Raw genomic sequence first — 19985 nt, forward strand, 5'->3', positions numbered from 1 at the left:
GGATTTTTTGAGTAGGGAACAATGATTGCTGGTCAGTCACCAAATAAAATGCTAGCTGTATGAGAGAGGAATGGAATCGCGAAAAGCAATTTCTTTCCATTGAGGCATTTGGCGATTTATCGATCGGTTTGGACGGGTTTGTGCTTTTGAGCAGAATATGCGAAGTAAGCACGCTGTCCACAGAGTCGGGCGTGCGAACGTGGCACATAAAGAGCTAATAACACTCATTTGTATACTGTTCAGGACTATTGTGACACTGTAAATTTGGTGGGGTTATTATTACAAGTGCAGTGAGAGAATATGACAAAAGACTAGTAAGCATAGGAAAAAAAAAAACCACCTAGGATTTAAAAGTGTGAGTGATCAAGGATGTTCTTATACGATACTTATTTTCTTTCTTACCCAATCACGTGACAAAGTGCTTGATTCTTTAAAAGGAAAAAAAAATCTGCATCATCTCCTCTGTTCACAACCAGCTTGTCTCCTGAATTTTAATTCTACTTAACATGGCATAGAGTTAGGAATTTGTATGTAAGGATTACTGACTTTAGTACAACAGGAAGTCTACAAGTGACAAAAGGGCTTTGGAAGAAAATCTAGGTCTAAGGATTTTCATGGGGTGAGAATGAGACAGGGTTAGGTAAACCAGTGAATACAACAACTATATTATGATCCAAATGAGAATAGATACCTGTCCAGCAAACTGGCAGCCTTTTGTAGTTAACTCATACTTAATTTGACTTTAAATAATACAACTGCTGGATACCAAATGGTTTCTGAAATACATTTTCAATTCTCAATACTGTCTTTCTTGGTCATAATCTACAGGAAGTGATGAATCAGAGTGGATAAAATACCACATTGTACCCACCATATATCACCTTGCCCCGAGTCCACTCCCCTCTGGCTGTGTGTCAGGGCATGGCCATTCTCAACTGTCCAGCCATTGCCATAGTCGGTCTTTTCATGTTCCCCTGAAATCAGCCTTGTCTCCTCACTCAAGTTGTCCATGCTGCCTTCTTCCCGCCAGTCGCCCGACTTCTCCTATAGATGAAACAGGCATAATGTAGAATATCAACCAAGAATGTAGGGAGCTTCTCATGAGTTGCATGATTATGACAGAGCATAAATGACCATATCTACCTGTCCAGCGCCATGACTGAGATAGAAAGACTCTAAATCCTAAAAGTACAGCCAAACCTGTCTGCAATAGGGAAAGGGAACATAAGATGTCGCTGTCACAGACAGGTGGTTGTTGTAGACAGGTTCCACGTGGTAGCCAGAGTGATAGATATTTTTCTTTCAAAGTCCCACATGGCTGAGATTATGACACTTAAATACTATCATGAGTACATTTGTGTGAAGTAATTTGTGTTGGTGAATCACCCAGGTTGCCTTTCAAAAGTGCCATAGACATGTTCAAATTGAATAGTTTGTCTGAGGTAACAGTCAACGAAGCTACAGTATCTCTCTTCGACCTTACTTGCTAAAAATTGTAAGCTGGTTGCTCTGCTGCAGTCTGACACTCGACAGTCGGTGTGCACACACTTTTTGGTAATCCAGCAAAAAACAAATCTGGCTGCAGGTCATGTAAGGGCAGGAGGTCGCTAAACTGACACGCAGGTTTTTCACTATAAGGTTTTTTCTCTGCACGGGGGATTTTCACGCAGTCGCCAAGAGCAGGCTGGTGGCTATGGAAAGATGGTAACTAAAGCAGGTTTGACTGCACATTGCTACCTCTCAAAACAGAAGGAATCAGTTTTGATCAATCAAGTCACTTGCAGGCTTAAATGTATACACATACGTGTCTAAATGGCACTCTTTTCACCGCTGACTGAAATAAACTACAGGTCACATGAACTTGAAGGTTTGAGCCATCGTTTCTGAAACCTCAACTTCAATTACACTTCCAGACAGGAACTCCACAGACCACCGTGGGTGACTGTGACTGGTGCTGAAGGTTGTGATACGTTTGTTTAATCCTTCCAGTATCGTCTTCTCAAAATGCCACTGGTAATGGCATATGCGTGGTTCCATGAGGGATTAAAGGTGTTACCACCTAATTGTATGATTGAAGCAACATGCTGAAGCAGGTCAAATTAACCCATGGAAGACTAGTCCTGAATTTAGGCAGGTGTCAAAGGAAATGCATGTTATACAGCAAAATCAGCCCATCCTCAAGGGGTTAAACAGTGCACTGGAAAACTACTTTGTAGGTTTCTGCCCAAAAATGTAAGAGAAAAACGAAAACAACAACAACAACAAAAAAAAAAAACCTACGATATGACCTGTCACTATCGCATCAACTTTCTACCTGTTTTGCTTGGGCGCACAAGTAACATACGACCATACACACAGAGCCGAGGAAAAATTCCTACATGACACTTAATACTCTCTATTAAACAGGCTTTGTCACTGAGCATTACAGTTTCTGAGTTAATAGTTTTCACTCAGCAGCCCAAATTCACAAAGGTGGTATAAACTTAAAATATGATCTAAAATAAACATGAAATATGCATACCTTTGACATGCCCATCCATGCGCATTCCGTATAAGCTGTTATTTTTGCGAAGATTAAATTTCCGCAAATTCGCGAATCACAGTTGGATTGTGAACTTAACAACATGTGAAAATGTCTCCATGCGCCCCGTGAATAGTGCTTTAACATACTTTAAAGCATCGGTGTTAATTCGTGAAAACAACATCTTGCGAAAATGTCTATGACCTTGTCATTCACGAAAATATCTGTACGCGAAAATAACAGTGTAAACAGTATGTTAGTGGACCTGTAGAAAAAATTTGCATTTAAACCATGGATTAGATTTAAACCACCTTTGTCAATTTGGGCCACCTTTGTGAATTTGGGTCATTATGTCCTGGATAATTAATTTGACTGCAGAATGATTATCTTGTCCGTATAAACTTGGCAAATCTTAATTTTCCTGCTGGCACAAAATAAGAACAAATTCAATAAGGACATTCCAATATGAGATAGAAACATACTGTTCTTTAATAATCATCTTAAGTGTGGTGAAAATTTGTGAATTAGCTATAAATTTGTGTCATCATTTGCAGGCTCTTTATATCAAATTCTGCAACTAAAACAATTGTAGGGCTCAAATGGAGGAGACGTCAAACAACATGAGCAAAGAGGGATAAAATTTGATTACAAAAAGGTAATTTTTATCACAGAAATGAGCTCTCTGGGCCTTGATGAGTTACTGTCAAGAGTGCCAGAGTATGACATCACAGCCATTCATCACCATGGAAACTGGTTCTAAACAATCTAACCTGGCTCAAATATCTGAGAACACCATTGTTGCTAACCATGCTCACACCTGGCTCCAACCCAAGCCATAACAAAAGACTGTGACATCATTACTGCCCTGCTACATACATGATGTAGTAAAGTCGCTCTATACAGTATATAGTGCCCCAAATTCTCTCGACTACAAACAACACAAGGACAGGAGAATGCAAATAAGAGCAGGATTTTGATGATCACCTGACCTAGCTAGTGTGTACATTATCCCTTCTCCACAACACAGAGTGACATACTAGTAGTCTTTTTGTCTTCCCTTTCAAATGCTAATGATCTGATGATGGAATATCTATTGGAGTAAAATCTGATGCCTATATTCAAGAGTAACCAATACTGAATGCAGCACACTTGCTCATGGTGACATCACGTAAACTTATACACAAAAGTTTCTGTTTCTGCACCATCAACAAAGGTGAAACACAATGAACAAAAAAAAAAAAAAATCAAGGAAGAGAAATAAAAGCCACTATTAAAAATAGCTCAGGAAAGAACAAAATGTACCAATGCTCTTTAGAGATTGTATTTAATTATGACCACAATTCTTCATGCTTACAGATTGAATGTAAGATATTTGCTTACATACGAAGACGAATATTCCTTGAGATATGTCATGCATTGCCTGTTAACTGTCTGCACATACATGAGTAAGAAAAACAAAATCTTGACACACTGATTTTGTGTGTGGACTCAAAATGGGTGAAAAACAATGTCAACCTAGTTTAGCTTAAAGTTTTTTCATTTTCTGAAAGAGCAAGTCTTCTACATTATGCTAAAGTTTGAAATCATTAAACAAATCAGAAATTGTGTTTTAAATAGTTTTTCTAGAACACTTTTTTTTTGTAGAATAGTGTGATTAGGTGCGTCTTAGAGGTCCCTTTTTAATTCATAAAAACCCTTTTCACATTTTTCACTTTCACCTCTAATGGTAATAACTTTTGAAAGGATACAACCTACTTTGACAGTTAGTATTAGCGATGAATAGAATGAACAGAATATGGTCAGTTTACCCTCTAAATCAGGCCGAGCTTTTTTTGCAGATTCCGCCCCTGCCCAGTCTAGATCTCAGCCATTAGTGGCATGATTGAACAAATTTTGGCATCGCGGCGTCCATGTCGTAATCAACAAGACTGCATCATAAAACTTTTTAAAATTGTCAATGTCTTGAAATGTAATAAATCAAGATTGAAATGAAGATAAAGCCAAAGATAATATTTTAGCCTATACCGATTGAACAGTGATTAAAAGCACATGGACATTGCAAATTGCATCTCAGATGTTGCGTGAGACTTGGAAAAAAGAGTGGCGAAGCCTCATGACGAGGCCTTCTCATGTTGCCAAATTATTGTGCGAAATGTCAAGGGGGCAGATTCCCCTCTCTCTGCCCTTTTAGGGTTAATCCAATAATCCCTTCATTGTTGCTGAGTACACCCCATTTTGTGTCCCATTCATTTCTCAGTTTAGACAGGTTAGGAGAGTCCATTTGAATGGACTTACATCATTTTAAAGGTATGCTCTTCCAGAATCAGCTCTTAACTAAAAATCCATGTCTTGTGACTTTTTTGTTGGTTTTGTGACGCATGGTCACAAATGAAAATTAATGTTGATCTCGCACTTGTATCATGTGATACACGTACCTTGAAACTTGTATCAACCTCCCTGTCTGGGGTTACTGCTCTTTATTTAGAAGTAGCACCATTGGTACTGACACAGACTTTCTGAGTTTCTATGCATTATGAAGAAAGAGGGAGATCTTGTAAGAAAGGCTTGTACATTGCATCCTGTATTGATGATTCATACAGTACTCTACAGATGTTTTTGCAAAAACAATGTAGGGGAGTTCATCAGACATTTTCATGAGTTGTAATTCATTTGGTGCTTTGTGGTCTTTCAATGTCATGATAATTGCAACAAAAAATAACAAACAATTAGGAGATGGGTACATGTAATAGTGTAATCTCTCAAACAAACAAAATTGCTGGAAATGAGATCAAATCCCTCAGAAAAAAAAAAGAAAGTACTTGTAGTATTCCAATAAACAAATAAACAATGAAGAATCCAGACAAATGATTAAAGGGATCGTATAGTTTTGGTCGAGACCTAGTTTCAGGTTTCTAACATTTTTGGTGAGATGAGGAGAAACCTCTTATGAAATATGAAAGAGCATGTAATTCTATGAGGAATTCAATGTTGATTTGATGAAAATTGGTTTTGAAATGGCGGAGATATCCAAAAAAGAGCAATTCTAATAAAGTGTGGGACCCACACTTTATTACGATCGCTTTGTTTTACTTTGTTTTTGGATGTTTCAGTCATTCCAAACCCGATTTTCATCAAATAAACTTTGAATTCCTCTTAAAATGGTATGCTACAATTGTAGTACTATATCATAAGTGTTTTCTTGGTATCTCGCAAAAATTTAAAAGCCCAATTTTCATCTCCACCAATACTGTACTATCCCTTTAACATGCACACACAAGTTGTCAAGATGCTATTTTACAGAGTTGATGATTAACTCATTCTTTTCATCTATGAGATGTCATATTATCCATTGAGCTATCAAAGTCTATCTTCTTCAAATCTTCACTTTTCTTTGCACCACACAAAAAAATACATAAGGTGTCACCACTTTGGGCCCCCCCCCCCTACTTTTTTTACCCCTGAAGTGCGTAAAGTGGCACTAGAAAGAAATATACTAGAAACCTTGAAGTGTGAGGGCGGTAAGGCTTTGTTTTTGGGCTGGAATGAGAAAGATGAGCTGAATACCTTTTTTTTTTTTTGGCTTGCTAGCTTATGAAACCCGGAACCCCCCCCCCCACACACACACACACACACACACTTTGGGAAATGTGCCGCCGGCGGTGCACTCTACTGCAACAAGCTGGTGCATCAGTAGCTAATATATTTACTTTGTTCCAATTGTTAAAATGTAGACTCAAAAGACATAAAATTAAAACAGGAGACATGGATATTTACTCCAGTCAGTCAAGTTCAACTTCTCAATTCTCACTATTAAATGTCATTGAAAATGGTACACTACCAGTAATTGGTATAGCCTAGACCACATGACCACAAAACACAGTTTTACTTGACACCAGTACAATATCATGTTAGTACTCCGAATAGAATTCAGAGTAGGAGAAAGACTGACTGCCTGGATATTTAACATGAACAACATGGTCATCCCAACAGCCTGGGGATAAAAAGTATAATTGGTTAAGTTAAATACATGTAGTACAGTCCGAACTCTCCTCCAGCCTCCCTATGCGGATTTCAATATTACCGGGACGTGATTTCGATGTGCATTTTTTTTTTTTTAATCTGATACTTTACAGGGAAAAGGGGGATTCCAAACTCAAACAGAATTCCTACACAAACTCACATGAATAACATATTATTCTCAACATAATGAACACAAACATATATTATATCTAATACTAAAATAATCTAATTTTCAACGAAATAACATGCATTTTAACATTTACTACCCCCAAATTACTGCCATTAAATTTACTGCATCACTACTGCATCATTAAAAGATCATCAAAGAAAAATGACTCTGTCTCATCGGCGGAGCAAAACTAGTTACTAGAAATCAGAATAATCATATGGAATGTGACAACATCAAGCCAGCGCCAGCTAGTTTCTAGACACATACCTGTGTAGAGATCTAGGTGGTTTCATACTGAAACACAAATACCGGTGTATGGGATTACAGTCGTGACAACCCATACACAGTTAGTAAAGTTCTACTCTACTCTTGAATACAAATGTTTCAAACCGACAAAGCTGACAGCATTTGTTACCTACCTGTGAACTTTGATAAAATGATGATTCATCTACCCATAGAAATCATTGGTATCACTTCGTCACTTTCTGACATGGAAATTCATCTTTTTTTCTTATTCATTCCGCAACATCCAAGTCGAAGTGTTTCCATTCCACTGATTCGATTCGCACTGCACGCACGGTACGGGCGGCCGGCACGGCTCGGGCCGGCCGCCCCTAGCCCTCTCGGTGGAACCTGATCCGGTCCACACCCACCATACCAGCGCAGCGCTCGCTCAGTGCAGCGAATACACATTCGACGATCGTGACAAGAACGGCAGGGTACCCGCGTCATCAGCCACTGTTGTTTCAATGTTTACATTGGTCACGTCATGTGCAGCGAACGTGGGTGTACATTTTGGGTCCCAGATAAGAGTTACGATTGATTCGAAATGATCGTAGGCCTATCCCTCATCAGTTACTGTATTTGATACGTACTTTCAAATCCATGTTATTATTTTTTTGTATTAAAAACCCCCAGAAAATTTTGTGATTGATAGGCCTTTCATTCAGCAATTCGCTAGAGAGATTAAAACCAGTCGCAATTTCAGGTTACCATTCGATTTGCAATTTATTTTTGATAGCAAAGCTGAATAGGATAGACCCATAATTTAAGGAAAAAGATGAGTTTTTAACATGAAAGTGTTAGGCCTATTATGAAGGTTTATACTGAAAATTCAAATTTGTGATGTAAAGATACCAAAATTAGGCCCGTAGGCCTATATATACTAACCCAGTCTTCATTTCAAACATAGGCCCGATAACTTCATTTTTTTTTCAACCTAAGTCCACTCTGTATGTTTGGTTGTACCATATTTTTATATAAGCCTAAGCTTATATTTTCTTGAAGTCACGACTTGAAAACGAAGCACTGTGTTTCACTTTATCGTATGAGACTTCTGCAACGGCGAATATAATGAGGAGATCGAAGGAAGACAAAATATGGCATCATGATACAAACGGTATAATACACCGAATACTACTAACTTAATTGTTATCAAAGTCTTGGACTTTTCTATTTTGGATATCGACAAATAGGCCTAGAATTAGAATTCACTTATCAATAAACGTTCGTTCTGTTGTAAGTTCGATGTATTGAGTGGCCAAATTCCCAATAAAGCTCTCCTTAATCCTATCTCCCTCTATCACCCTAAGCTTGTCTTTTACGTGGGTCCCTCTTTTCCAATGACGCAATTTTTTTGAACAATTCCCTAAGTATAGGGCCTAAATGCAATTTTATGGTTGTAATATATTCATATAGGGCCTAAGACGTTAAATTCTTTGAATCTATTTCAGTAACAAAAAAAAAGATGCGTCATTGGAAATAAAATTTCATTTGAATTGAATTGAATTGAATTGAATTGAATTGAATTAAATTGAATTGAATTGCATAAAGGATTCCGGTGTCATTATAAACGGAGAGTTGATTCAATCAAGGAGGTAATTAAATTGAAAGACATACTCTTTACAAGCGAGAAAGAGAGAGAGAGGGGGAGAGAGAGAGAGGGGGGGGGGGGAGAAAAAACTTCAGTGCAGATAATGACAGCTCAGTGGCATTATAATAGATAAACTATATAATGTAGGCCTCCGCACCTTTTCAGTAGGCCTATACATCCATAGGCTAATCAATTGAAAAACACGATGTGGTTTCTACAGACTCATTTTACACGCTTCGTATGGATAAAAAAAGACAACAACAAAAACCCAAGCACTCAAAAAAACAAAAGGAAATTGTACAACTGCTGCCAGTTGAAAAAAGAAAGAATAAAAAGCTTTCTTGAATTCTTCCATTTCTATCGATCGTGAAGACAGGTCGCGAGTATAAAATGCGGACAAGCTATGCCCCCTTGAACAGATGGTATCAATCAGCCATCAAAATTTTATAGGCCTACGAGCATTATCTGAGAAAGCGCGAAATATCAGTTTAAGTTTGTTTGTTTCTCCAAAGTGAAATCGTTGTGACAAAATCGATAATATTCACATCAAAACATTGAAACGAATGTGCCCAAAAGAAATTGATATGATACTTATTACATAATAAGAGTCGCTCCGTTATTATCATTGTTATCATCAAGATTATTGTTATTATGATTATTATGATTATGATTATTATCATTATTATTATCATTATTGTTATCATTATTATTTATTATTATCATTATTATTAGTATTATAGGCCCTACACAATTTGCGTATGTTACGTTTCACCATGCATGGCGATGGAGGAGACCATTATTGGTAAGCATGGTTTGCTGGACTTGGTCATGCAACAGCCCAGCTCTGGGCGATACGAAACGTATATCGAATTCTCCCTTATTCGCAACAAAATGAACAAAACACATGCACACAATAATGTACAACTTCAACTTCTATTTTCAATATGACTGAAAATACTAGAAAATACTCATTTAGCCGAGGAGGACAACACAATCAAAATGAAGCGCAGATACGAATTTATAAAGGGATAAAAGAAAACCTATTAGGCCTAATAGACAAAAATTGAGAGATGAAAAGAGAATGAATTGAATTAATAGTACATCAAAGAGACATTTTACTCAACGGTCCAGTTGACTCGAGCTATGAATAAAAACTAAATCATAAGTTAAAGAGTGGAGGTTTCATCAAAATCGATATTGCAAAAAGTCAGGAAACTGAAAAATTGCATTACTTTGGTGACATCCGGTCCACCATGGATGTGCCGAATTCTTTTTTTCGAGTGCAGAAAGGTCGCACTTTATACAGAGATCACTTCTTACTCCGGAATAATTTGGTGCTTGCGGAAGGTGGACCGGAAATCACTGAAGTTATGCTCTCAACGTAGAAAAATTTCCGAGAATACTTTAAAAAGTTTCTCGTGTTTTGACATCATCGGCCATTATAGTATTACCAAGGAGGTTCGAGAAATGGAGTCACAACAGTCTTATTGCTTAGATCCCATGCTCGAAGCCGCCACTCAAAAATATTTAAGTATTGTGTCAAACTGGATCTGCCGCTCAGATGCGAAGACAATTGACTCGTGTCTCGCTGCATAATCACCAGCCACTTTCCAAGGAAGATATGTCTTTGTGATGGCAATTACTTTTCGCTATCCCTATACTTACAAACGATGGGCGGAAGACAATGGTAAAGGCACGGGGGTGCGCGAATAGAAATTGCTCAAATATTACTCGACTGTATACTCGACTGTACGTGTCTGTACGCTAATCTGACATACTAATTTATAAAGAACTATACTTGAAGATGATACCATATTAGTTTAATTTCGCGGAAATAAGGAAAACAGTGATAAAACCGGCTTTCCATGAGGGTAAAATTTCAAACACTTTCACAAAATACAGCTCAGATTTACACTTTTGCACATATTTTCAAGCGGAATTGACTTTTGTTTTAACTTTATACTCTATATCATTAGGTGTAATTTCATTGCATTTGATATATAAACGAGCAGCATATACCCGATATTATGTTAGCGTATAAAAATGAATCTTCAGATTGCTCAGAAAGATGGCGGCTTCAAGCATCGAACATCAAAGGCACAAATGATGCACCTGTGGTATGCTTTTGTCCATCCATAAAAAACTGACAGCTGATTGAATAATTGTAGTCAGTTGTAACTCCATCTCTCGAACCTCCTTGTATTACAATCATACGCGCCATCATAAGATGTCTCGATTGTCAAAACTCTCCCGTATGATCAAGCTTTAAAGGCGCTATGCAGTGCAAATGTATGTTGACTTAATTGTATTGATTCATACTATAGCCTGATCATCACTACTTATGATGGCCAAAACAATATATCTGAATTGTGCGTCATATGATAATATTTCTACTATATTTTTCTTCAGATTACTGGGATACACAAGCACTTTCCAAGCCGTCTCTCTACACGTGACATCATCTATCAACATACAATCATTGGTGAAGTACTTTACAGTATTTATTACTAACAAAAGAAATTAGAATTTAGTTTTTCTACGGACCGAGAATAACTTGCATGTTTCCCTGCTTTACATCTTTTGTTTAATATGGAAACATGCAATAGTCTGTCTATTATAAAGAAACGTGTCACCCACTTGATTGCATGTAACATATTTGTTAACATCTGTCACTTATAATGACTGACAGATAGATGTCACTGGCAGTATCTTGGTTTGGAAGTTGTTTTTTTATGGGCACATCTACATTATCGAAATAAAAACAGTATGGAAATGTTATCATAAAATACATGATATAATTACTTACTGTGATATTCATTTGACCACATAGTGATGTTGAAGGTATTATCATCAGTCATCACAAGTCAACATTTGCATTGCATTATGGTATAGGCCTATACAGTCATGTAGTTTCTTTGACTGAAATCTTCACTAAATGTAAATCATGTAACACTTTGTCCTTTTTTTTGAAGGCGAAAGAGTTGAAGGAATGGCATACATATTTAACATCATTAAAGGGGCATTCCAGACGATTTTCTTAATTTCACATCATGTAGTACATAAATCAACAGCTCCATGTATAGATTTGTGGAATTTATTGTGGTTCTTGAGCAGAGAAACAATACTTTGAAAAACCTCCCACAAATTACACTGAAGAAAGATGATGACATAATATTATATACAGGAGGCTCACGTATTTCAGAAATGTAGCAGTGTAATTCCATGACAATATCGTTTTGCTTGCGAATTCATCTGTGTATAATCTATGTTCTGCTTCCTTGAGCCCCAACTCATGCATCCTTATGGTGACCCTGCCATGTCATCATCCTTGTTCATTGCAATTTGTTATAAATTTCGCAAAATATTCTTCATTCTTCATCCCAATTATCATAAATTCTGAAAATATGTCTTCAGTATAACTAATTTATAGTTGTTCAGATGTAAAAATCTCTAAATCATCCGGAGGTCTATGTAATGGTCAGGGCCGGCGGAGCGTTTTCAAAAGTGGGGGACCCACTTTGTTTGATAGATACTTTATTTTCTGCAAATCAATATACATAAACTGAATAATCGTGAACATTGGAAATATACAAAGTTTATTTGAAACAGAGTCGTTTGACTTGCATAAACAATGATATAAAAGGAAATTAATGATATTACAGTATGCATGTCTATGCAGCTGGGATTACAATAACAATATTATATTTAGGAAATGATAATGCAGAGGGCCGCCATTGTAAGCATTGCTTGAAAAGATGGCCGGCCCGAGGAAAAGGTAGGTAGGTAAATTGGTAAACAATACAAATTCTGCTGCGAGGATAGCAGGGGAAAATAAACTCTGATGTGTGAAGGTGGTGAATGTGCGTGCGAGTGCTTGAGAGTGCACAGGGGCAGATAGGCTGGGATTTGGAATGATAAAATTGGTTTGCTGGAAGAGGGAATGACTTACGATGTTGCTACTATCGGGAGACCAACATAAGTCATAGAAATTATTCGGGCTTAATTCGTATTTGAAGTATACTGTGATAAAATATGCTTCTTTAAGTTTGCTTTGAATGAAAACAAGGAGGCACACTGTTTCAACTCTTCAGGAAGAGTGTTCCATGTATCCGGACCGTGATGTCTAATCGACTTTTGAGCAAGTAAAAGCTTTGGATTACTTAAATGAAAATCATGGGAACGACGGGTAGGGTATAAGTGAATATGATCATTAGTAACTAGGGCATTATGGAAAAATGGTAACAAATTTCGAATGTGTTTGTACATAAATATAGCAGTTAAGTATGAATGTATATCATGGGCCTTTAGAGTTTTTAGGCGATAAAATATGGGATCAGTGTGAGCCAAAAAATTTGAATGTGTGCATATACGAAGAGCCTTTTTCTGAAGAAGAAAAATTGTGTTCAATTTGGTTTTGCTACAGTTGCCCCATACAATATTACAGTACATTACATAATTACATGGTAGAAATAAGGTGTTGTATAACATCATTAAAGTTTGATCATTAATTAAGTATTTTATTCTCCTTAACACACCAGTTGCTTTAGATATTGCTGTTATAATATTCTGGACATGAGTATTCCAAGTTAGATTGTTATCTAGGGTCACTCCTAGGAACTTGGTTGAATGTTTCTCAGCAATGTTTATATCATCAATAGAAATACTTTGAGGAAGGGTGGGTTGGGATTGAAGCGTATGAAAATGTATAAAACATGTTTTATCAATATTCAATGAAAGCTTATTACTTCTAAACCATTTCGAAATATTACTTAATTCCATGTTAAATGTATCAACCAATGTTACAATATCCTTGTGAGGAATAAAAAACATTGGTGTCGTCTGCAAATAAAATGAAGTTTAAACGAGGAGAGGAATTAATGATATCATTAATATAAATCAAAAAAAGTAGGGGCCCGAGGATAGATCCCTGAGGGACACCACATGACACGTTCAAATGGAACGAATGACTGGATTTAAATGCAACATATTGTTTTCGATGACTTAGATAACTTCTAAACCATGACAAAGTAATCCCTCTCACGCCATAATTATGTAATTTTTCAAATAAAATGTCATGATCAATAGTGTCGAATGCTTTACTATAAGATCCATAAAAACTCCAATTATGTGCTCCTTTTTAATAAGCGCATCAATAATATTATCAACAGATTTGATTATAGCATAATCGGTAGAAAATCCTTTCCTAAAGCCAAACTGATTCACATTTAATATTTCATTTTCAATCATGAACGAGGAGAGACGCTTATAAACTAATTTTTCTAAAATTTTCGATATTGCAGGTAACAATGAGATGGGTCTATAATTTTTCACCAGTGATGGATCTTCACTTTTATAAAGTGGGAAAAATTTGGCGATTTTAAAAGAGTCTGGAAACTCACCGTTAAGTAAGGATAAATTAAATATATGGGTGAGAGGGGCTGCTCAGGGGTAGATTATTTTTTTCAAAAAATTCACCCTTAAGTTGTCAGGCCCACAGGAATTACTACATTTCAGAGATCGAACAATATCAATAATTTCTGATTCATTTATTGGAGTAAAAAACAAGGAGTTTTGATTACTTTCAGGTAAGTAATCTTTATAATTTTTGATATCATTTATGGGAATAGATGCAGCTAGAGAAGGACCAACATTAACAAAAAAAATTGTTAAAAATATTTGCAATTTGATCAGGATTAGTAATAACTTAATCATTATGGGTAATGCTATCAGGACATTCCGTAGGTTTCTTTTTGAGTATTTCATTAACAATCCGCCAAAGAGCATTTTTATCATCCTTATTAGATTCGAGTTTATTTGAAATATATTATTTACGTGAAACTCGAATCAAAGAAGTTAATCTATTTCTATATGTTTTATACCTTTTCACGTTTTCAGGAGTAGGTTTCCTCAGATATATTTTATAAAGACGGTTTCGAGTAAGAATGGAATGTATAAGACCTTGAGTAATCCACGGTTGCCGGGCTCTTTTCCTTCCATTTACTTTGGGAGTTAAAGGAATATGTTTATCATAATAATCTAATGGTTTTTGTAAAAAAATTTCGTAGGAAGAATTAACATCTTGGAGTTCAAAGACGTCATTCCATTGTTCTTCGAATAAATCTTGATTCAATGAATCAATATTTTGTGGCGTTTCATTTCGATACATTTTCAAATATTGTTTGGGTTGGCGACGTATTGGAGTTATTACAGATTTATCATTAATCATAAAAATCGGTAAATGATCAGATATATCTGAATAAAGGATACCGTTCATACAGGTTTCAGTTATAACATTAGACAGTATATTATCTATTAATGTTTTACTGTTGGTGGTGTTATTTATTCTGGTAGGTTTATTGATGTGGGAATGCAGTGAGTTGGAAAGTAATATTTCATGGAAATGGGTGGGTTGTAATAAATCTATATTGTAATCTCCCATCAAAAAAATGGATTTTCTTTCTCCAAAAATTTCGTTAGCACATTGGTCGAAGTTGTCAGTAAAAGATTGACGTCATTTTGTGGAGGACGGTAAATAGTACCAACTATAATATTTTTCTCATTATCATTTAAGATTTCAATAAATAAACTTTCTGCTCCCTGAATACCCAAATCAGTTCGAATTTTAAATCTAATTTGATTATTAACGTACATGGCAACCCCACCTCCTATGCCATGCTTTCTGTCATTACGAATAAAATTATAATTTTCAATGCCAAATAGGTCCGGGGAATTGGTGTGCAACCATGTTTCGGTGACTCCTATAACGGAGAATGGAAAATCATTGAGGGAACTTAAAAATAGTTTAAACGTATCAAAATTTTTAGTTAAGCTTCTTGAATTAAGGTGAATTAACTTCCGGGTTTCATGAGCTGACAAGCAAAAAAAAAAAAAAAGGGGAGGAGTCCTAAGCTCATCTCTCCCCTTCCACTTCCGGGTTTCTTCCACTCACAAGCAAAAAAAAAAAGCAAAAAAAAAAAAAAAAAAAAAAAGGTCTTCAGCGCTTATCGCGCTCACATTTCAAGATCTCTATATCTATTTCTTTTTAGTGCCACTTACGTACTTCCGGGTTAAAAAAAGTGGGGGGGGGGTCCCAAAGTGATGACACCTTATGTATTCCTTTGTATGGTGCACATAAAGCGGGGGGCGAGGCTCCCCCCCCCCCTTTCCCGGTTCCGCCGGCCATGATGGTGCAGAAACGATGACTGTTGAAAAGGATATTGGCCGATATAATTATAGGCCTAGGTGTCAAAAAGTCAATAAAAAAAGAAAAGAGCATGGGCGTCACCAGGAGGGGTGCGTTGGGTGCGAACGCACCCCCCTTCAGATCCTTAAAAAAAAAAAAAAAAAAAAAAAAAAAAAAAAAAAAAAAAAATCAGTCTGCGAGCGACCTCAACGCCGGACGCTAAATAATTATTCTTTTCTATTTTTTTTTCTATTTTGCACCAGGGACCCAAAAAATGAATAAATTAAAAAAAAAAACAATTCGCACCCCTGGTTCTGGCAGCAATGATTTTATACATATCTACTAGTTTTCTATACAGTGTGTACTATTTATCGACCGTACTGTACATCCGTACGATACGGAGGAGGGGATGCTCTAAAGTGCAGATTTTGGACATCCTTCCCCCGCTTGGTCACTTCGACGCCACCTCGCTGGTCATACCTCCCCCAGTCATGGACATAAACCGACACCCTTGACTACCAGTGGCGGATCCAGGGGGAGGGGCGCACCAGGCGTCCCCCCCCCTTCTTAATTTCCACAGCGAAAAAAAATATAGCTTCAAACGGCAGTTTTTGGACTGAAAAATGTCAAAATTTTCAAGCTAATTGTCAGCAGTTGAGCCCGATGCCCCCCCCTTAATTTCCAAAGCGAAAAAATATAGCTACAAACTGCAGTTTTTTACTGTAAAATGTCACAATTTTCAAGCTCGCTCTCTTCGCTCGCTCGCATTGAATCGTTATGCAGTTCACCTGATGTTGCTGCCAGTAATTGCCAGCAGTTGCGCCCGGTGCGCCCCCCTTGATTTCCATGCGAAAAAATATGGCTAAGAACGGCAGTTTTTGGACTGTAAAATGTAAAATTTTCAAGCTCGCTCTCTTCGCTCGCTCGCATTTAATCGTTATGCAATACACCTGATGTTGCTACCAGTAATTGCCAGCAGTTCCGCCAGGTGCCCCCCTTAATTTCCAAAGCGAAAAAATATGGCTAAGAACGGCAGTTTTTGGACTGTAAAATGTAAAATTTTCAAGCTCGCTCGTTCCGCTCGCTCGCATGTAATCGTTATGCTCTCCTGATAATAATTGCTGCCAGTAATTGCCAGCAGTTGCGCCCGATGTGCCCCCCTTAAATTCCAAAGCGAAAAAATATAGCTACAAACGGCAGGGTTTTTTTTACTGTAAAATGTTAAAATTTTCAAGCTCGCTTGCTCCGCTCGCTCGCATTTAATTGTTATGCAATTCTCCTGATGTTGCTGCCCGGAGTAATTGCCGGCAGTTGCGCAAAATATGGCTCAAAATGGCAGTTTTGGGACTGTAAAATGTCAAAATTTTCAAGCTTGCTCTCTTCGCTCGCTCGCATATAATTGTTATGCCATTCACCTGATGTTGCTGTCTGTAATTGCCAGCAGTTGCGCCCGGTGCGCCCCCCCCCCCCCCCCCCCCAATTTCCAAATCAAAAAAATATGGCTACAAACGGCAGTTTTTGGACTGTAAAATGTCAAAAATTTCAAGCTCGCTCGCTCCTCTCGCTCGCATGTAGTCGTTATGCCATTCTCCTGATATTGCTGCCAGTAATTTGTCGTTTCACACCGTCATTCCATTATCCATTTATAGGGGGACAACTCCCTCCCACAACCTCCCCCCTTGCTCGTTCCGCTTGCCCGGGCTCGGTCGCGTTCATGACATCAGTGTAAGAATTATTACTAGAAGTTTATTTAGATTATACCATTTATAGGCAAATTGTTCAATAACAATTTACTTCAAAATGTACTGATACCTTAAACAAGTGGGACTGATTCAAGTTGATAAAACACGCAACAACAAAAAACTTGCATCAAATTGCACTATTTACAACATCAAAATGCAACTAGAACCGGAATTTGTCAACACTGACAAATTAGGTGATCCGATCTCTTCGAAAATCAATGATTTGAGTCCTGATCCCAATAGGCATGACCATACCGGTTTCATTTGTGTCGAGGAGACATTGGCCGTGTGATGTTTGGATTGTCATTTAGAAAAGGAAGTCAGACTTGCCATCTTTGGTACCGAATTCCGTATCCACTAACGAAGATACAGACTGAAGTTTATTTGACCTTTGACCCCACTTTGCACACCCAAGATGCCATCTGAGCAAAAAGTGGTTATTTAGTGAAGTGATTATTGTAACATGCCCTTTGCGTGTGCAAAATATGGGAAAGACAGGACATGTATTCACCAAGATACAGGATGAACAATTTGTGACCTTTGACCCTAATTTACCTACCCAAGATGGTGTCCGATCAAGTAGTTGTTTTTTATGAAATAATGTACGTGAAATGAACTAAACATGTGCAAAATATGGGGGTGATAAAGGCTGTTTTTCTTGAGTTATTGCAAAGAAGTTTCAGAAAAAAATATCATAAAACATCGAAGATAAGCTTTAATTTCAACCAAGTTTTTTGACATGATGCCGACGTCGTATGAAGAAACAAATTGCACATTACAATAGCCCAAAGTCTCAGCTACAACATATGAAAATCTGGGAGAAATTCACCGAAGGGTAAGTGAGCTATAGTTCTCGATAAAGACAACCATGTCAATTTTCACATCTAGAAAAATTCCCTCCCATAGAGATAATACGTCATAACGAAGATAGAGAAAAAAAGTACATATGACCTTTGACCCCACTTTGCACAGACAAGATGGCATCTGAGCAAAAAGTGGTTATTTTGTGAAATGATTCTTGTAACATGGTCTTTGCGTGTGCAAAATATGGGAAAGAAAGGACATGTATTCACCAAGATACAAGATAAAACATTTATGACCTTTGACCCTAATTTACATACCCAAGATGGTGTCTGATTAAGTAGTTGTTATTTTATGAAATAATGTACGTGACATGAACTAAACATGTGCAAAATATTGGGCTGAGAGAGCTTGTTTTTCTTGAGTTATTGCAAAGAAAGTTGCAAAAAGAAAGGAATATCTCAATACATCGAAGATAAGCTTTAATTTCAACCAAGTTTTTGGACGTGATCCCGACATCAAATGAAAAAATGGAGGTCACATTTACGATAGCCCAAAGTCTCAGCTACAACATATTAAAATCTGGGAGAAATTCACCGAAGCATAAGGGAGCTAGTGCTCGATAAAGACCGTCATGTCAATTTTCATTTCCAGAAAAACTGCACTCCCATAGAGATAACACGTAAACTGGTCAAATTTGACAAGATTACTTTCAATCCATTTTTACGAGGTGATGCCGTCATCCAATCAAAATTTTGTTATACATTAGTGAAAGAGTATTTAATAAGCTACATCATATTGAAATCTGGGTGAAAATTGGCGAAGGATTAGTGCGATACGCTCGAGTGAACTTGAAACTTGATGACGTCATTTTGAAAATTTACTTTTTTTATTTTATTAAGAAATTTGATATCTTTTAATCATTTTTTCAGCATCGCCAACCCATGAAATGACATGTACATCTCATCAGCTTTCAGAATATAAAAAGAAAATGGGAGGTCACTGTCCATCCTGACGAGTAACATCGGATTTAAAATTGGCGGTTTTTTGGCATTGTTGCACTGTATATCGCCATTGACGCGCGCGCGGAATTTCAACTTTGACGGGCCCGTATGACGTCATATTGAGTCGGATTGACTTGAAACTTGGTAGAAATATTCCTTGACATTTCAGGCATCTGATCTGTGTAAAAAAGGTGGAAATTTCTATTGCATATGAGCTGTGCGTGCGTATATGCGCGCGCGCGTACGCGTCCGTCCAATTTTTTCAATTTTTCAAAAAATGCTCCAAATGGTCTGAAACGTGTGCAAAAAAAATTTGAGCTCTATTTGAGCATACAAATATTTCAACGCGCACGTACGCGCACGTTTCAAGAGAAAATGTGAATTTTGAGAACATGAGTAGAATGCGCATCAGTTGAAATATATGTGACGTAAATTTCATTGACAAACTCTATTCCATTTATGAGATATGATTGAGAATGTGTTTTCATATAATGACGTCATAGTGACGTCACGTTCGACCAATCACAATGATACATTAGATTTGTCGTCTTTGGGACATGATACATATATGGTATGAGTTTGAAGTTGATACTCTGAGTACTTTCTGAGTACGTAGATACACAACTTTTGTCCAGAAATAAAGAAAGAAAAGAAGAAGAAGAACAAAGAATC

The 19985-nt window shown here is 37.1% G+C and overlaps 1 protein-coding gene across 1 annotated transcript in view; it reads right to left on the bottom strand.

Annotated features, from left to right (window-relative positions):
• The window catches only part of LOC139719950 (P protein-like), a 74517-nt gene that overhangs the window by 48612 nt on the left and 5920 nt on the right, over positions 1 to 19985 (bottom strand). The window contains exon 2 of the mRNA XM_071631329.1: positions 872 to 1044. Coding sequence (XP_071487430.1) covers positions 872 to 1044 — 173 coding nt within the window. The remainder of the gene's footprint in view (positions 1 to 871; positions 1045 to 19985) is intronic.

Source organism: Diadema antillarum, unplaced genomic scaffold (genome assembly GCF_040938485.1).
Source record: "Diadema antillarum isolate AM-2024a unplaced genomic scaffold, OU_Dant_1.0 scf00000117, whole genome shotgun sequence".
NCBI lineage: Eukaryota > Metazoa > Echinodermata > Echinoidea > Diadematoida > Diadematidae > Diadema > Diadema antillarum.